Consider the following 20,777-nt stretch of genomic DNA (forward strand, 5'->3'; position numbering starts at 1 on the left):
ACATAGTGTAGACAGGAGTATGTGTTCTGAGTCTTTAGTTTGTCCTGTAACTTAACCAGCTGCTCCCTACCCAGAACTGGTCCCACACAAGTCAGAATATTAAGTATTCATCTTTACATTTAGAAAGGTAAGGAGAAATAAATGTGCCAGCCAAAGCTTAATTCGAATAATTCTTAGAAGAAAGGTGTTTAGACACATAACGATGGAAAACGTGATGGATAAATGCCTAAAATGGTTAACATTTTCAGAGCTTTGTATAGTGCTAGGCTCAAGACACAAAACAGGATCAGCAAACTATTTTTCCCTGGCAAATCATTCCCATAAATGAGACTTTCTACAAACATCAACCAATCCGGACACCAAATCTGTCTCGAAAGTGCAAGACTGGAAAGGCGCACATGTGAAACCACATACGCTCTCCAATACAACGTCAGAGTTAGCTGATGGCCCCTTAGGAATTGTCCGAATACCATCGAAACGTTTGAAGTTTACCTGCTTTTAACACTGAGAAATGATATGTCCTGACATATGGAAATATCTACAAGTAGGCTTCAATGCAAATTCAGAACTTTATTTAGTACCAATTAGGGCAGATCTTGGATTTCTGTAACGAAACACAGAAACAGATTTATAACGAGAACTAGGAGGGGATAAACTATGCTTTCATGATTTATAAACCTGACTCCTCCTCTCTGAAAACCTTGACTGCCTGAAACTAACCTTGAGGGGAAGCAAATAATAATCGTGCTGGGGTAACTGATCCATACTTTGCTCACAATGACCACTGCACCCACCGCTTATAAAAACCCGTGAACCAACTTTTCAAACTGTAAGAAAAACTTTTCGATATCCAAGTTCAGAGAACAAGTCTAATCTGCTTTGTAGGATCGAACGATCTATCACCTGTCGAGTTACTGGGAGAGAGAGATATCATTATGTGAATTCAATTTTTCCACCGCTTTCTTCTCTATTACATTTAACCATGAATTGTTTGATTCGTGATACTCTACCTTTTTTAGATTCCAATTCTTTGAACTGGATTTCTTTTTCCACAGCTATTTTTTTTCTCTTTTTAAAGCTAAAACGACACTTTTTATCAGTCAAAGCTGAACATGATCAGACAACTGTTTTTTCAACCGTGTAAGTTGACAAAAATGTAGTTGCCTTAAGCATACCATATTACCTTATGTCATGTTTGTAATGTTTTGCCAGTTCACTCACTAAAAAACTCACTTGTTAAAGTACAGAGATAACAGTGATAGGTTGAATTCACATAATCTTAGACAATAAAATGTTTACGATAAATTGAATTCCTGTCCCCATAACTGAAACGCAAAAAGAAACCCCCTGTATTTTAGAGATTTTGATCTGAAGTTTTAAGACGACACAGCATTTTTATTATTTAAGACAGAAGTCTGAAATTTGGCAGAATAATAACCAAGATGGGCATGTTTAAAATTGTCATTTCAAAAGTCATCTCACAGACACCAGTTTGTCACCAGGGGCGTCTTTCTCAGTATCTCGTATGAGCACCACGAGCTGCAATCACTGCACGGCATCTCCTTGGACAAGAACGGATAAGACGCCGGATTCTTTCCTGGGAATGGCTCTCCACTCCTCCTGCAGTGCAACGCCGAGCTGTTGCAGCGTCTGTGGCGGCGGCTGACGTTGACGTACGCGTCGACCCAGAGTATCCACAGGTGTTCAATAGGGTTGAGGTCTGGTGATTTAGAGGGCTATGGCAAGACATTGACGTTGGAATTCTGCAGAAAGTTCATTGTTGCACGTGCAGTATGAGGCCGGGCGTTGTCTGGTTGAAAAATCTGTGTCTGTTGGTCAATAATCGGGAGAAGGTGAGGCTGTAATACGTGGTTGATGTAACGTTGGGCTGTCAGGTTCCCTTCAACGATCACCAAGTCTGATTTCTGGTTGTATGAGATGGATCCCCAAACCATAACGCTTTCTCCGCCAAATCTGTCCCCTGTCGGACGCAGATGGGCGCAAAACGTTCATGACGTCTCCTATACACACGTTTTCTTCCGTCGTGATGTTGCAAAAGAAAACGGATTCATCAGAAAACCAGATGCGCCTCCAGTTTTGTAAAGTCCATATCCTTACGTTGTTGCACCACCTGAGTCGTCGGCGGAGATGTAGGGGCGTAGGACAGGTCCAACAACTGGTCTACAGGCACGTAAACCCGCTTCTTTCAGACGGTTCCTAATCGTTTGAGCTGACACTCTCCTCAAACCTGGTATTTGTGTGGCAGTCACGGTTGGTAGGGCATGCCGATTACGCAGGTGATGGACCCGGATGTACCGATCTTGAAGGGGGGTCGTGATTCTTGGCCTTCCACTTCTCGGGCGATCGTTGGTCAAATTGAAGTTGTTGTAGCGGCTCCAAAGTCGGGATATCGTTGTTTTGTGAACATTTAGGTGCCGTGCAACAGTTCCAAAACTTTCTCCGGCTTGAACACGACCAATGGCGATATTTCGGTCGGCAGCACTCAATCGTGGCATTTTTCACACAGCTTTTCATGCGACAAATGAATGAATATAATACGAAAGCACATGGGCTTTTATACACCCCTACATTAACTGCCATTTTCATGATTTGCATGTGTTTTTTTTGTGCGAAGTCACCATGAGGGTCATTTCATGCGTTGTGACGGAATAAGCAATAAAATACACTTATGCGTACAAATGCAGTTGTTTGGATGGTAATCTTCATTAATTACGTGTATAATTTCAATACATTCGAATAACATTTAGTTTGGAAGCAATAACTTCATTCAAACGAATTTTTCATATCTGAGGACAGGGGTTGCGTTTCTTTTTTGACAGAGTTTAGTTTGATCCAGAAACATATAACATAACATGAAAGTGTTATCAGTTAACAGTTGTGTTAAAAATAATTAGGTAGAGATAATCAGGGGTAACATATGATCTTCAAACAAACCACTTGCCTTCATGTTCAGCGCTTTTACCACTTATATAGTCTACACACCCACGGGGACGTTCCTTACTGTGCTGGATTAGTTGTCCAGATGTCAAGATGATTCCAAAAGCAACAAACAATTAGTTCATTTAACACCACTGCTAACATAAGGGACCATGATGTTATGAACTCCTATTGAATCATAAGAGAAACAAGGTAATACAATTACAGCATTTTCTGACATTAAAGTGCCTTATGACACAAAAACGTACACATATACATAAACTGCATAAATAAGCGATGTTAACGTGTTTACACTCACAGAGTTTGCCTATGTGGGGAATCTGGTTCAATATGAGATAAATTAGGATTTGGTGATCAGAAGGTTGAGTTTGTATTTTTGTACCAGCGTGCTTTGACGCCATAGAACGTTGATCGTGCTATTGCACAACAACTGGTGTACTTCAACTGTTGTACTTGTCCAAAGGCTATATTGGTGTAACTAGATCATAGCTTACTCATTCTATGCATTTCGACAATACTAAGACGTACAAATGTGAAGTCAGTGTTTCATGAATTTCGTATTTGTATCAAACACATTTCTCTCAGCATTTGTGAGTTCATTGATGTGTTCTTCTGCAACAGGTTACCTGAAAGATTCTACAGGGACCTACCTGGCATCATTTCATCTGGTGGGGTCGTTCCTACTTGTAGCCTCATTATTACTCATCTGTACAAAATTCGTCAAAAGAAGTCCTGCAGCGAGAGTGAATTCAGCGAGAACAAGTGAATAACTGGTCCTGTATGTAATGTATGCATGTCCATATTCAGAGTAATAAATGACACAACAGGTAACACTGTTAGTGACTTTTGAACAGTTTGTTGAAACCCTTCAACACGATTTTTATAAAATAATCATTGGTTTTCTACATGGTTTGTAAAGTCAAATGGAATACGCATAACCATCCAGCATGTGGATTGCTCACTCTAAACCCCCACCCCCACCCCCATCCATCCATGATACACGAAACGTAAACCGACTTTACAGTAAAACTTTACAGACTATTTCAACTTCTGGAACTTTAAGGAGTTCACGCTGGCCTATTGTTGATGTGATCATCTTGCATGATCCCCTTTAATCTCCTTTTGCACAGAATCTACTGTAATAGTGACTGGGCGGCTCCGTCTGATTGCCACGTAATTCGATGATCTTTTATGTGTGTTTCGAAAAGATCAACAACAGCAGTTACTTACCTTGAACCACCACACCTGGATTGTTGCTAATTCAACAGACATCCTTCTCCAGGACACACCGTCGGGGGTAGTGATTCTAATACAACACTAAACACTCATCAAGTACACGCAGGAAGATCACATATTTGTCTCTCCAGATCTACCACCACTCTAGATACTCTCAACAGCGACAAATGCAAGGACTGCAGAAAATCACATAGATGACAGATTTTCAAAGATTTGAATAACGTTACCCATTAATCGTTCAAAGGAAACTTTGGTGTAATCTGGAGCTTGTACGCCACTTTGGGACGGCACCGAGCTCAAGAACACTCCACGAGATGCATCAAGATATCTTTTGGATGAAAGTTAAGGTTAAAAACAGTGTAAGGGACAATAGATGACATCGACGTAAACAGGGGAACTCCTTTGGTTGAATTTTATTTCACATGATGATGAATAACACCAAACACTGAGGCAAAAGTTACGCACTTGCCAGCTCAAAACCGACGTCGACGGAACGCAAAGAACTTCTTCTTTATCTATCTGTCGCCCGTGTGAACTGTATGTATATAATATAGTGAATCTGGGCGTGTGGGTGTATTTGTATATATCCATGAATAATGTGTGTTACTGAAACTCTACAAAGGAAATTTAAACAATTACTTACACATGTCTGCAATCTGATCTTGCAAACCTCTATCTTTCCCCTCACCTTGCCACCTGCTTCCTTGAGTTATCCAAATAAAGATATCCTCGAGGAACCAGATGTAAAACATTAATGAATGTTTTGTCAGTTGACCTAATCTGACCCTTTGTTACCTATTTTTTTGTACCCCTGCTGTCTGTTTTGTGGTATTTTTTAAACTGCTCAGTAAAGGGTCGATAGATCGACTGCGGGAACTCGACGCTATAGAAACTATTCAAGTTATATATTTTCAACTCACTATCAATACAGAATTTGTTATGAACGACAGTTGCACATTTTGGTCGCACTTTTCGCACAGTTACATGTTAGACTGGAGACAGATGACAGATGACACATATTAAGGACAATTAATGACTGAATGTCATTGTTATGTACATGCACCTATAGAATATATGTGGAGAAGTTTGCAACTCTATACGTTGCGCAGTATTACAGGAGGCACACTATGCAGTTCATACATATAAAGCTAATATATAATAATCATCGATCGGGTTTCTCTGTCTCGAAAAGATACCTATATCGTGAGGTTAGACATTATTCAAGATCCTTTTGTCAAGGTTATTTCTTGAATAATGTCTAACCTCACGATAAGATCCATTTTTCAAGGGTATTTCATATTTTGATTATTTTCTTCCCACGGATCATTTATGTCAACTTGTTTTCTGCTTCCAAATATGCTGCCGGAATAACGCACGATCTATTTGTCTTAACTGGTCTTTGTGTGACAGAAGCGAGATTCCAGGTCATTGGTACAAGGTGGAACATCTGTCTAAGCAAAGTTCTGGATGTGAAAGTGTTTTGTTCAGTGTATATTAACATTGTCAGTGAAAACAACATGGACCAATTACAGAAAAACACATATTTTCCTTTATTTCGCAGTCTATACACCTTATCGGCAATACATGGAACACGTGAGGTCATAATAATGTTGGTAAGCGTGTATAGTTTGCGCATTTAAGTGTTCTGCAGTACGTGATAATTGACCAGTGTAGTAGCACACCTGCTCCCAAAGGCTGGTCAATAACCAAGTCTCTCACGTTTCCGTTCCGGTTCTATGGTAACTCTCTCGATGTATTGACTGCTCGCGTTATAGGAAATAATTAAGTATAAAACATGTGCCCTCTAACTTTAATGGCAGTACTGATCGCGGTTGGCCATGACCCTATACTTAGCGCTTTTGTTTGATCTTCATACTTAGATTGTCAGGCCGCCTCTGACTTCTAGAATCCCCATTATAATATGGCTTCCGACGCCCCCATAAACATAGAAAGGAATTGGCTCTTTTACTTCTAACATAATAAAATTGTTAAATTATATATACTTTATGGCTTTGTTTTTAACTGAGCGTGTTCGTGTATCGAGATTGCAATCTTCTTGGATGAAATTTACTTGATGCATGACATATGCTGGGAAATCTAATCTCGAATATTATCGTACAGACGCACTGATGACAAATTAAGACTGAAGCGGTAAAATGAAATGAAATTGTAAAGAGTAAATAAGGTTATACAGAGATAGTAACATGACATTAACTAAAGCAACAATCATCCAATTCCACTTCATCAATTCCCGTTAAAAGCACCCTGTTTTGAAGTGCTTACAACTAACATCAAGCATATGTAGTTTAGTTTACTTTTACTTTTATTCTGCACTCAGCAATATTCCAGCTATACGGCGGCGGTCTGTAAATAATCGAGTCTGGAACAGACAATCCAGTGATCAACAGCATGAGCATCATCGATCTACGCAGTTGGGATACGATGACATGTCATGTTCAGCGATTTTTTCCTTTACTTTTACTGGACTAACACACAATATTTACTGGAAAAACCCCATACAATACTACATCTAAGTGGCGAAACACAAAAGGCCAATGAATTGTTGAGTGTCATCATAGGCCCAGGTAACCTTTCTTAGCAGTATGCTAACAGTATCGCTATCCCAACATGATTAGGTTTTAAATCTCATAACTAGGGGCTATCTCGACATCAAGCAGGGATACAATGTCAAGTTTACGCGGTGTTTCTGAGTTGTTGCTGAAACTGACATGATGCGACTAGATATCTCATTAGAGATACCTGGGGATTGTCAAGGCCACTTGGCGTCCTACGGAGGAACATACTATTAGGTTAGAAATATTTTGTTCCTCAAAGGAGCAGCTAAGATATCAAACACATTTATATCATATATTGAGGTACTGATGTTTGAAAAGGGACCGATATAATGAAAACGTGACGATTCATGGCCAGCTCGCGATCTAGACAGTGCGGGACAACCTGAGACTCATCTCCGCTAAACATATTCCAGATTGGCGGATGAACAAGAACAGAAACTCGTATACCAGACGCGCAACATGTCCCCGAACTATAGCAGTTCAATTACAACGTTTATCGTGAATGGTTTTGATGCCACTTTGAACACTATATCAGTTATTACACAGCATGTAAAAAGGGGAAAACTGTTACATTTTAGTGAAGGGCACGGTCATGGTACTTTGAGTCCAAATAAATATTTGTTAGTAAATATAGACAAAAATAAAATTTTATGGATTGGCTCTAAACAGCGCTCAAGAATAAAGCTCTGTCGAAATTTCAATCTAAATTGGGAACAAAGTAATTTTGAATTACTCGGAATAAAATTTGATCTAGATCTTGAGGAAATGGTTGATCTTAACTATAAAGATAAATTGAGACACTGCGAAACCCTCATGTCAATTTGGTCTATAAGAAATATCACTCCTTTGGGTAGAAATACTGTACTTAAAGCGTTAATTATTCCAAAATTAAATAATCTCTTCGCTTCAATCCCAAATCCTCCGGACAAAGTAATAGATGACTCTAAACGAAAATGTTTCAAGTTCATATGGAGAAACAAACCTGATAAAGTTACACGTGATCAACTTATATGTAATATTAAAGATTGCGACCTGAACGCACCGAATATAAAGGAGGTGATGCAGGCTCAACAAGTGTCAGTTATAAGACGTCTCTTCATGAAGTACACTAAAGGCAGCAACCTATTTGCAGAAAATGTACCTAAACTTGGATCTGCAAATATTTTTGAATATAATTGTCCAAATCTAAGAAACGTTTTCACTCCATTGGTTCGCAATACATTCTACCGAGACTTACTAAATGCTTGGTGGGACCTATTGTCGAGACATGAGGAAATAGACTCGGAACTAAACATTACCTCCCAAGTAATTTGGTATAATCAAAATATTTTAATTGATAGAAAAACAATTTTTTATACAAACTGGAAGGAAAAAGGTAAACTATTTATTAACGACCTTCTTAAAGACGCTGGCAAATTTCTATCCCATGAAAAATTTAGAACCACATATAATCTAAATACTAACTTTCTAGATTAATGCGGAGTCATTAGCGCAGTTAAAGCCTTCTTCAAAAGCAAACAATTCAATTTAGAAAACATTGACAAAAAAGTAAACCTAATACAACCATATATCGTCAACCTTCTGACAAGACAAACAACTGGTGGTCAAGTTTATTACAGGGCTTTATAGGAAACAAAAACAAATCGCAATCAAGACTGTATGAAATGGAATGTTATATTAGGAAACGAAATTGCAATTGATATAGATACTTGACACAACTATAACCATATTCCCTTTCGTTGTACAAAAGATACAGATCTCCAATGGTTTCAATACAAACTGCTTCATCATATTTTGCCAACGAATAGTAGACTTTTTAGAATGAAATACATTGACCATAACCAATGTAGCTATTGCTCAAATTCTATAGAAACAACATCCCATCTCTTTTATGATTGTAGCAAGGTTACCCATATATGGCAGAAACTTCAAGATTTGCTAAATGATAAATTGGATTCAAATTTAAATTACACTAGACGAAAAATTCTTCTTGGATTCCGTCATAAACATAACGAACCAATTAATGTGATCCTCATCCTTTTCAAAAGTATTATTTTTAATCGTAAAACATCAGGAAATATGCCAACATTTCAGTTTATGTTGAAAAGGCTTACTCAATATTACAATGTAACCAAATATGCTGCAATGTTATGCTCCAGAATCGACGCTTTTTACAAATTCTGGTCGGCATGTCACAACCTGTTCAACGAATGATTTTTTTTGTTTTGCCATTGCTACATGCTCTGTATAATCTCTATACAGAGGTAGCCCTCTACCCTGCATGTTGGAGCCCATGTGCAACTGTAAAAATGGTATGAAAAATAAATAATTATAAAAAATATAATTAATTTCTCAGAACGAATTTGGGACATTTTTTGAAGGGTTTTTCGGTCAATGTTTCAAAACGAGTGAAGAAGGAACACCAAAATGATTTGATTTCTTCTCTCATTGTTCACGACACATTGTGTGTAAATAGATGGGTCAAAGCATTGAGAACACGCCTTTGTACCTCATTTTGTTTCAAAATAATATTATATTCTTTTTAAAATCAATGTCAAAGATAAATTGTCAATAACAAGTGGTCCACTCATGTTCGGCGCCATTGTAATGACGGTGAGACAGGTCTTTTTAGTGAGTTTACACCTCTCAGCGCTTTGGTACTCGTACGTGGGTATTTCTTTTGCTACTAGTTATTTGGTATTGATTATTGTGATTCTATTCACATCTATTTGTTTTTGTTAGACGCCTACCATCAAGGTAATTGCCCAAACAGACGTTCCTTTCCCGCGGACATAAAAAGACATAATTGACACTCCTGGTCACCGTATTACAACATGCTAGTTGTTGCAACTCAGAGTTTGCTGAGGATCACATTAAACGGTGAAGAGTCGAACAGAGTGCTTCAGATGAAATAGTGAAAACCATTCTTGCGTGAGGGCACCAAAGTCCACTTAATGCCAACGAATACCATGTTACTGAGCCTCAAACAGATCTGATCCAAACTGAAAGGTCAAAGATCAATACACAACATCTTCTAAAAAAATAGACCCCCCCCAATTGCAGCAGCATTTGATCTCAAACCAATGTATCCCCATCATTTGGGTCATGTAAGGCTAGATTTGAACCCTCCTTATCTTCGTAATGCTCGGGTACAACGATTTGATGTGATGACGTTTCTCACTGTCAGGTGAAATACTTATCGTCTGTGTAGCTTGATGTGTATCTATTCTGTCACGATGCAGCAGCACACAGGTTTTCAAGCACCCCGTGCACATTGTGCCCAATACGACATACCTCTGCTCGTTCTTGAAACTGAAGCCCTGTTGGAGTTACTCCGTCAGAATATTTCATTTTCTGTTTTGTTGATGATTTTTATGGTATGAAAACTTGATCCTTTACCAACTTGGAAAGTATATTTACAGGTCATTCGTAGTTTGTATAGGCTTATGAATATAATTTTTCAAACATGGCTTCTATATCTTCATTATATATGTTTGTTCAAATAATGATTATATAGTCTGGCCTTACGAAGACGAAGGAAGTTAAGCTTGAACCGTCTTGTAAGCCATCAATGTGGCCATAACCTTTATACGATGAATGTGTGTAGTCTGAGAATAATGCTTTCAAACATAACCCATTCACATTCTAAATCATCCAGTGTGAGTCAGCTCCGACATTATCCTCTCAGGATATATTTGGCATCATCTTAATCTGTCCATTTTGGGTCCAGTTATCTTTCAAAAATGTAAAATATTATTGTTATAACTGAACGACGTGAAGGCTTGACAGTTCAGGAACAACTACAATTGCAGTCATTTCTCAGAGGAAATTTAGCTTGACGAAACGTTTCTCAACTTGAACTATTCTGTCTCTCATATTCTCTATCCGTCCAACCTTGAAGAAAGATGTATGACGGAGAATCCTGTAGACATTGCAGACATGGTCGTAATTAGCCCTGGGGAACAGACACTTCTGTGTGACAGTATCATCTGGAGGTTTTTCATGTTTTCATAGAACATGTTCTAATGTTTTGACATCTAATTACAATAGCTTCTTGAAAGGTAACCCCTAAAGTAAATCAAACATTAGGCAACACCATTCTCTAGAAACAACGCTAGATAATAATGTTACGGTCAACTGCAAGGGATTCAAGGGAGAGGTTTATCAACGAAGGAATCATATCATAAAGATGCTTTGAATTCCAAATATATCCTTCCCGGGTCTATTTCCCATGTACATTGTACGTGCACAGTTCTCGATTAACTGATCTCCTCATTACAATTGCTAGCCACAGTAGACATTGTTATCAGTGTACAATCCATTACAGATGAGAGTAATTCTTTGATATCTTGACATGGGTTCCTTGCTCTCTCATTCTTACCTTGTCAGGCATTGTCTCAGTTTCAAACGTGTTACCAATTACACCGTTTATGCATAAATTGGAGACGGACTGATGACTATGGACCATTGTCACTCATCATCAGAACTAGTAAATCTCAGAGGTTTATCGTTCATGCTGGCTTTTCGGACAAAGAAAAAATACTTGTTTTATTCACCACCAGTAAAAGTGTATGTCCTGCTTGACGTGACTTGTCCCTCTTATGAAGCTGACACGCGGTCGAATGATTGCAATACTATCTTGAAACGAAGTAAAACACTCACTACTTTTCGGCTGGAAACTGAACAGGAATTGGTAATGTAGACTGATCTGTTGATGCATAGGCCACAGAACATCTCTAGAGTAAACGCGAAACATTCTACCTTAAACAGCCATTGTTGTTAGGTCTCATGCATCATCCGTGTTTAATATTTTATGTCCCAAGCGGAAATCATATCTCTCATGGTTAAATGAAACATGTTACAAGCCTTTAATTTAGGTGTGTATTTTGCTTCCAGTAACAAAAGGATGAAAGAAAGATCAATTCACACTGCATTACGACATATTTCATTGAATCATTTTCCAGAACACGACGACGTTGTGATCAAGCTGTTTCGTTGGGAAATATTCATTACGTAATGACTGTCAACATGACAACATTTGATGAACATGATATTTCTTTGTTCTTCAAAGGTAACTGTAAATTTGTTCACGTTTACATGACAAACTCATCAGAAGCATAACCCGCAGAAAACTGTAATTATACGTGATTGCCATCCATTTGGTTATATTAATGTTAAATAAGGTAGTGTCCGGCTTATACACTTCGGTTCGTATGATTTTCTACAGTTGAACAATATACCTCGGGTTTACTTTGATGCAAACAGTTCTCAATAGATTATTAATAAGGGAACTTAAGTTGCCGCAGACCCTTTGATGCCAACCGAGTATGCTTTGAGGACCTACATCAAAAAGTTTACATGGTTTAAAACAGTTACAAGTATGTCTAGTGAAGCTATATAAAGAGTCAACATCTTCATGATAGTTTTCAAGAGTATATCCCAACCCAATAGATAATTTCAGTGGGTTTTCTAACGTGTAACAATTTAGCTATGTTCTTTTTTACTCTGTTTTTTTTTAATTAGATCGAAGATACGGAACGTCTTACATTGTATTATTTCCTTCCACAGTACTGTTGCGTGTAGAATGTATACACGAAGATGGCTAAGTTTTAAGTAGTCTTCAAATATCTTTTGCTGGGAATTCCTCACAGTGTTCAAGACGAACATAATGGGATTCTGGTAAAATTGGATATTGCATGTTGACAAATCGATTTTACTTTTCTTATCTTGCTTTCGTAACCTCTGTGATGAGGAATCCATTTCTTGAACACATACATATCTGCCCACATATATAATCGGAAATGTTTGGGCGCAAACTAAAATGCCCTGTCTAAAACGGAAATATGTAGTTTGTAATAAAATCTATCCTGCCTTCCACCGACAAGTGGCTAACTCTACAAGTATATATGCGGCTCGTCTGAACCCGGCTTTCACGCAGGCAACAGCAACAGCAATCCATAAATCGAGCAGACAATCATTCCGTTGCTTGTGGCATTTGTGTCGCAAATTACATGTTCTGGACCAGATGGCCATGCCATACATATTAGTAGCCGTCATCATCCGTGCGGTTACATACAGTGCATTTAGTGAGTAGCTTCAGACGTTTAATGCGTACATAGTTGGTTATACACTTCCAAGTCTTTTCTAATCGATGTGAAATAAAATTTTAGAGTAGATGAGATAGGTATTTCCTTTTTCAGTAATGTCTGAGTTAATGTGTGTGTTTAGTTTTACGCCCATTTTAGCAATATTCCAGCAATATTACGGCGGGGGACACCAGAAATGGGCTTCACACATTATATCCATCTGGGAAATCGAACCCGGGTCTTCAGCGTGACGTGCCTACGCTGTAACCACTAGCCTATTCTACCGCCCTTTTTCAGTAATGAATCACTGCATGGCAATACCCTATAGCTTTGGATTATTGCTATAAAATACAACGAATCAACAAACAACACAACTTGTCAATGGTCGTTTTCATGTCAAGAAAGCAAGTACAATCCATCTGAGTTTAACGGCATGCAGGAAATAATACAAATCAATGGAGCAACCTCTCGATTTAAGTAGCGAACAGTGAGTGTGTGAGTGAGTTAATATTTAACGTCACATCTGCAATGTTTCAGCCATATCGTGACGAGAACAATTTTGACGTTGATAAAGAATATGTGTATATTATAAAATCTGTCATCGAAGGACAGTAAAACATCTAGACTATCACAGTTCGAATTTTATAACAAGCATGTGAAGTTAAAATTAATGACACAATTTGGACAATACATAATATAAAATTAGGCTATAGATCGCCAACAACTGAAGGTAGATCACCATGCTAGAGACCATGGGGACTTACAGTACTTTCGCTACCTGCAAGTAGCCAATAGTACCAAAGGTAAGAAGACGGGGCAATCAACAGGTAGTATTGGTTTTGTAAAGTAAAGCCGATTTTACCTTGATGTCACACTCTGAGACACGGGAAAATGAACATATTGTCACACATCTATCGTCGAAACCATAGCTAGAGTTATTATACCTACCTCAACAAAAAAGCAATGGTGTATGTCGGAGAAACTAATCAAGTTTCAATAATTTTGAAAGAGCGATATCTTTTCAAAGCTTTTAAAGTTTGCATAACATGGACCGTTATAATTTCAGTCGTAGATGAACTGCATATAAATATATAAAATGTCAAGAAAACTATGACCAGTTTATGTATTTCAACAGAAACATGCCCATTAAAGTGTTCAAAGCACGCGGGCCCGCTTCCAAAGCTATCATGATGTGTCAAGACATGCTAGGCAAGTGATATGTTCTAAACTTGATTTACCTTTTTCTTTCCCTTTTAGCTAAGTGCTTGCTTGGCGCTGAAACGTATTCCAGTATTTAACGAATTCTGCATAAACCATTACATGTCAGGGTATTTGTTATTTTGTAATCAATAAGAGCATAAAGAAGTCTCGGTAAACATGAATGTCGTCTTGCAAGAACATGTCCATCAGTCTTGTGTGCATAGTGTAAAAAATCAGAATCATCCCGACAAGGCTGTAATATTGCGTGTAGCATGAAAGGCATGGCAGATATAATTATCACGCTGTATTGATCTCGGATACACCAGGACGTGAGTCTATACCAAGAGAGACACCATTTACAAAGGTGTCCTTATTAAACTTCGACTGACGCCCGACCTTTTATACTCATTCATATAAGGTACTACCGTGTTCTGATTAATACCTAAATTAGACCCGAAGACTGCAGAGCTAAGGTTTCCGTGGAATATGATTTGCCGAAGCCGAGGCACTTCAGCCCGGTCTATGTAGTCCCAGAATCCCTAATTGATGTATACAAACGCCCCTGACGACACCAGCAGGACGCAAAACATTTAAACCTAGCAAGTGCTATGAAGGCAAGATTACCCGCTTGTTCATTTCACACTGTGACAGCGGGACTTGGTATAATTAAAGAAACCGACAAAGGTCTTTGTACTGAACTACACTCTGGTGTGACTAGGATCAGACAAACAGTTTGAACATTTATAGGCAATCAGGTGACTCCTGTAAGCAGTGACTATCAATTACATGTCACAAAGAAATATCTTTAACCATGCCCATAGCTGAAGTCAACGTGAATGTGTGAATGTTGTTCAGCGCCGCAATTACCAATGTTTAAGCCTTGTATTCTTATTTCCTACACAGATGATGTTCCTATGTATTAGGGTACAACACTATGCTCGATGCGCACTTAGCGCTGCCTCGAGATATTTCACATCCGATTGACCCACATTAACATCAACATATATTTTCAGGCAACGATATTCGATGACATTACTTTTCTTTGAAAATATCCAAGCCAAACAAACAAAATAATACCCAAAAACATAGACATCTCTATAAAGTTCTATAACGTGCGATCTGGATAAGATATTTGGATGTAGCATCAGGAGTTTCAGATACCTCACAATGAGTTCTCACACGGACCCTGAGAACTCAGTAAAAAAATACCTGGATTACCGCAGTAGTGGAGGGAGGCTCTGGCCACCGTTTTAGTATATTTTATTACGATGAATTCACTATTGTTTTTAAATGTAAGATATGTTCATTTCAGAGACTAGATGTTCGTTTTGGGCAAGATATTTGGCTGACAGCGGACAGAAGTATGTCCAACCTCACACTGACCTCGTGTTGCGTCCCGTCCAGCAGCGACGCCTCAGGATCGTCTTTCAACAGGACAATTCAAGAGCACTTTCCGGCAATGTTTTGGCATTGCCAGTTCTTTAACCAAACATGTCACCATCGGACATCTTTGGGATCATTGTGACCACCAATTCTGATACCATTACAGAGCTCCAATGAACAGATATCAGGTGGTACAAGTACTGAGAGGGAATGAAAGGTTCCTAATGACGTCATTAGACGCCTAACGTACTCACCGGTTTGGTTTGTCTTTTTTATCGTTTTCATGTAATTTGATTTGAACGTGAGATTTGAACGTGAATTTATTTATTTTTTTAAATTATGCATTGAGTCATGGAGATGTTGCCGTATCTAAATTGTTTTTAATTTAGAGTATGTTGTTTCAGTACAGTCAGCGGACAGGGGTGGATGCCTGGAATTGCATTACAATGGTTAGTCAGTCCAACGTGAAGTCCAGGCACTTGTGAAGAGGACAGCCATCTTTCTACGTCTGGGACCCTACTGAGTATATGCTCCTGTCACAGTGCTGCATAGTTTTGCGGTTACCTCATTTATTGTTGGGTGGGGGTTGGGGGGGGATATATATTTCAGCAAAGTTAACGTTCAACCTTATACGCCCACTCAAATATTATAGCTTTTATTTGAAAAAAATAACCCAGAACAATTCCATAATCTACGCTCGCATAACGGCCACAGCACAACCATGCCCATCTTTTCACCTCATGTAATGTAAAGTATCTCGTAATGGCTGCAGACCATTGTTGTGGGAAGCTACATCAGTCTCAAAGAGTCCTATTGTAATACACTTTAAACAGTAGATTATACTAAATATTTTGTGTCAGTTCTAAATTAGTCATATTTATATTTTCGTGAAAACATATAAGTGAATTGCGTGAGCATGTACTGTCAGTTAATATCGTTATAAACAGAAAAGATGGCTGAATTATGACATCAGCTTTTTATAAAACGAGAAAATGCCTGCAATGCTCCCTAATGTCAGATATTTGCAGTTGTTCTGATAATAGGTCAAACCCAGCATGTCTCAGATGTATCAAACATAGCAGCTGTTTGATGTGTCAATGTGCTTCCACCAAGTTCCTCTTTGATGTTCCACTGTCCCTGTATGGGATTGAGCCTCAAATGCCGTGTTGATGCTGGTGTCTTTGCGTGGTACCATCACATACGCAAGTCCTTAAAAACATTTAATGTTTGCTGATTCGTTGCTGCAATCATAGCTTTCCTTCTACGTGCAGGTTCGTGATAACAAATAATCAAGCAGTATGCTATTGTGACTGTGGAGTCAATATGAGAGTATCATATTTTTGTTTCAAGTTAATACCGTTAAAGGTCATGGATTGAAGATCCTTTTTGATGTGTGCGAGTTTGGTTAAACACCCCTTTGAACAGTATATCACAAACTTTCCTTGGGATGCAACTCTGCACTGTGTCTATCCGGGAGCGCCACATTTGATATTTAGGAGGATAACTCATCGTGGCGCACTGGGGACCACCAGGTGCTAGGACACGGAATGGGGCATCCCTCGGACTAGACAAATACAACAATGACAAAGAAATGTCATACACCAATTTCATTACCGCAGTTAATGTTTAATCAATGCATGTCAAGTAAAAATGTACATATTGACATCAATGTTGAATCCAGGTGTGGAGTCAGACAGATGGTGGTTGACGTAGTCGTCCTTCCTGAGGTGAGCGTTAACGTTGATCTGGCGGTAACCACACATCTTCCACCTGGGCTAGTGGTACAAGGGGCAGGACAGGGGCAGGACAGCGGCACGCGTAACTACCCCCTTCCGGGTCTTCCTTCTAATTGATAGCCAGGCTTACTTTCTGTACATGTCTCCAGACACGTTGGGTGTAATGGATGAAACCCCCTCTGGCGACTGTGGTTGGTGGAAGCACACTAGAGATCAGCTTGGCCTTGGATTCATCTACTTCCACCGCAAATGTTTCAGGATGATGAGAGTGGGCTATTTCTTCCACCTTGTTGATTCTGTCTTCAAGGGTGAAAGGCGTGCAGTACACCAGACGACAGCACATCTCGAATACTTTATCTCGTAGGCTTCTTATAGAATTACACGAAACTTGTACCTGGCACAGTACACTGGTCGCCCGCATCTCCATTAAACTATTTGAGGTTTTGGTGGTATTATTGTGAAAGTTGGGTCTTATAGAGCACTTGTACTCGGTTTCATATTGATGTTATTACTATTCAGCATATGGGCGCTTTATCAGCAGATTTCTTCAAATTAGCTGTAAGATGAAAATTCCATGATCTGCTTCAATTTATTGTATTGTTTATTCTTTTTAGTTTATGTGTTTGCATCATTACTGAATAACTGTCTTATATAATGAGGATTAAATCTAATTTGTATTTCTTTTCGTTTGTAACATCCGATGGTACACACGGTAAATGACGACTCGACGAATTCTCGGCCTAAGTTCTTCTACACAGCAAGATGCGCTTGGGCTGAAGTCAACCTCCGTAAATTCCTCAATAATTGGTTCTGATTCTGTTAGACTCCTACTATTATTCCATTAGTGTTTGTTTTATCCCTAAATGTCTGTTATAATCCAGTTTGGGGAAACAGAGAAGTGTGGATCAGTGGTGTTCAAACGTGTACTTACATAATGTAATTTGGAGGAGATAGCAATTGAAAGATAACATAAGTGTGTGGGCTTCTATGTCATAGATTTGTTTCTGCTATCAGAAGATATGCCACACTTTTATTTACACCAATACAATACACACCGTTTCCCCACATTACTAGAACTGAGTACTGTATCGCATTTGATCCTACGATAATACCTTCACTTTTAAAAGCTTTCAAGGTTAACACATTTCTAGCAATGTCACAGTCCACCTGCAGGGCTTCGGTACAGCAGCAAGATGCTATGGAACATCAATGGTTAATCTAAGTGTAATCAATACTGATCCGAGCAACATAAGGAATATGTTGGAATGTGCTAAGAACGTTTCTTCCACAGTTGAAGACAGTTCTGAATAAATATATTGTAAGAGACAGATTACGTATTACGTGAGACCTTTCAGTACATATGGGAGACATGAGAGAGATGCTTTGATGTCGAGCCTTCGCATGGGATTAGTGGATGCTCTTAAGATCCACAGCATCAACCTTCACTGATCACTCAATACAAATGATTACTAAGTATACAATCTCTAAAAGATCTAGAAGAAAATCCATTAGGAAAATGGTATCAGTAATTATGATGTTCTTAAAATTAAATGTAAGCAGATTTTTGTGTTAGCCGAATTACAAATGTGGATTAGGGGATGGATTCAACATTGATAGAAATCGATAGGTCAGAGGTAGGATGCAGCGCGTGTACAAATTGATAAGTTAGTGTTTGACTATGATGATTAGAGAGCCCCAAAGACGAGAAGAGATTTTATGTTTTTGACTCTGCATTCAATTGCGCCCTTTCAGCTATAAATGACTTTGTCGACGAGAAAAAGAACGCGTTTGAGGGGGTTGCATTGTCAATTTGCCTCGACAAAATTGCCCGCTTCCTTGATCGTGTTTCGTTGAAAACGTCGCCAGTTCTACTTTTCAAAATATCCGTTGAAAGGTTTAGCGGCTCTTCTCAAACCTATTTCATTTGAGGAGCCACTGCGTGGCTTGTTCTAGATGGTTGTCACTGTCGATAGTTTTACCACCCTCGGGGGTCATTGTCCTCCCTCAACACAAATATGACGGATCATATTGAAACATTCGGATCGACGAAGTTAACACCATTCTGCCAGACGAAAGGCCCTAAAGTGACACAGATTTGATATGGATTTTTTAAATGCACGCGTTCAGTTGACAAGACATTTGATACAAGTATACCATTGGCACTAGATTTACATAAAGTACATCACGAAAGCAATATTATCAGGAAAGGTGGAATTAGAACTTAAACGAAACACTAGATTCATATTAATATGGATTAAATGTTATGCTGCCGCGTGTAGTATTACTCAGTAGCTTGTTTAAGCAAGTTGGAAATGTGTGTCCAGTATCAGAAATGCAACACTGATTACGTCGAAAGTATCGTATATACAGCCTTATCGGCTGATGATTGAGTCACATAAATTACCGCGTGATTTTTAAATAAATGTATAACTAAACAATCACGTATTGTGTTTCGCTTCTTGGTGGCCTATGATCTTATCTAAGTATTGAACAAATGTGTTATTACTTTTCATGGTAAAAGACATGGCAATACTACTAGTAACGTACATAGGTGATGTCACTAGTAGCTGGCAAATGTGGTTTAACCCAATTGTGAATGTCGTACCATTACTAATAGCTCACAGGGGGTGTGGGTGTGGGGTGGGGTGGGAATGTATCACTAAAGTCTGAGAGTGTTGATATTACAAATACGTGCCCGAGGAGGTATAACTCGAACTGAAAGTCGTAGCATAACAAGTAGATGACAGAGCTGTTCTAACTAATATTTGAAAGCCGTAGCTTAACTAGTAGCAGAGGGGGTATAACTAAATTTCTGAGTTGCGGGATTATCATTAGGTGACAGCTGTTATAATACCAGTCTTGATGTTCTACTGTCCCCCCGCGGCTGTATGCAAGAACGTACCGACATCGCGTCAGCACATACACACGGTATACATCTGGAGAGCCAGATGTAGACGGACGCTGAATGTTTATACACACTTCTTCTGTAGGAGAGAAACATAATTTTCTCCCAGCTCTGGTCATGTCGCTCTCTTTCCATACCTGTAGAAACACGATCTTTTGGGCAAGATTTGTGTTAAGATATTGATTTATAAATTAACTAGTTTCGGTGCATGCGGTTTGTGTTATTGCAGGTAATGAATACTGATTATTGCTGTACCTTTGAGGTTATTGCATCCCTCATGCATATTCATCCTGTCCCAATACCCATGTGACCAGTAGCTATATGCACCATAACGCGGGGTGCGGTGGGCGAGCTGGCTCAGGAGGTTGAGGTGTCGAGATCGAGTGTAAAACCCTTGGAGTCAACTTTGTGTGCAGGCTCTTTCAGTGTTGATACAACCCCTAGTGTACAGTACAGAACCCTGTGCACTTAAAAGAACCCACGAATCCGTTGGTATATGACAAGATGGTGGCCACATGAATACGTACAAATACCTAGTTGCGGGTACAGCAACGTGCAGTAAACTTGGACAAAGTACTGTGACTTTGTGTCCCAGTCCACCCAGCTGTGAATGGGTACCTCGTTAGGATGAGAAAGCCACAATAACTCGGTGCGCCTAGTGGCTGTAAGGGTTGTTACTCCCCAGGGAGTTGAGATT

The 20,777-nt window shown here is 39.0% G+C and overlaps 1 protein-coding gene across 1 annotated transcript in view; it reads left to right on the forward strand.

Moving 5' to 3' along the window:
• The window catches only part of LOC124277900 (monocarboxylate transporter 13-like), a 43,621-nt gene extending 39,827 nt beyond the window's left edge, over nt 1-3,794 (forward strand). Inside the window, exon 7 of the mRNA XM_046713626.1 lies at nt 3,580-3,794. Within this exon, the coding sequence (XP_046569582.1) occupies nt 3,580-3,728 (149 nt within the window). The 3' untranslated portion in view covers nt 3,729-3,794. The remainder of the gene's footprint in view (nt 1-3,579) is intronic.
• Nucleotides 3,795-20,777: the final 16,983 nt, after the last annotated feature.

The sequence above is a fragment of the Haliotis rubra genome, unplaced genomic scaffold (genome assembly GCF_003918875.1).
Source record: "Haliotis rubra isolate DU_JTF1 unplaced genomic scaffold, ASM391887v1 Scf23, whole genome shotgun sequence".
Lineage (NCBI taxonomy): Eukaryota > Metazoa > Mollusca > Gastropoda > Lepetellida > Haliotidae > Haliotis > Haliotis rubra.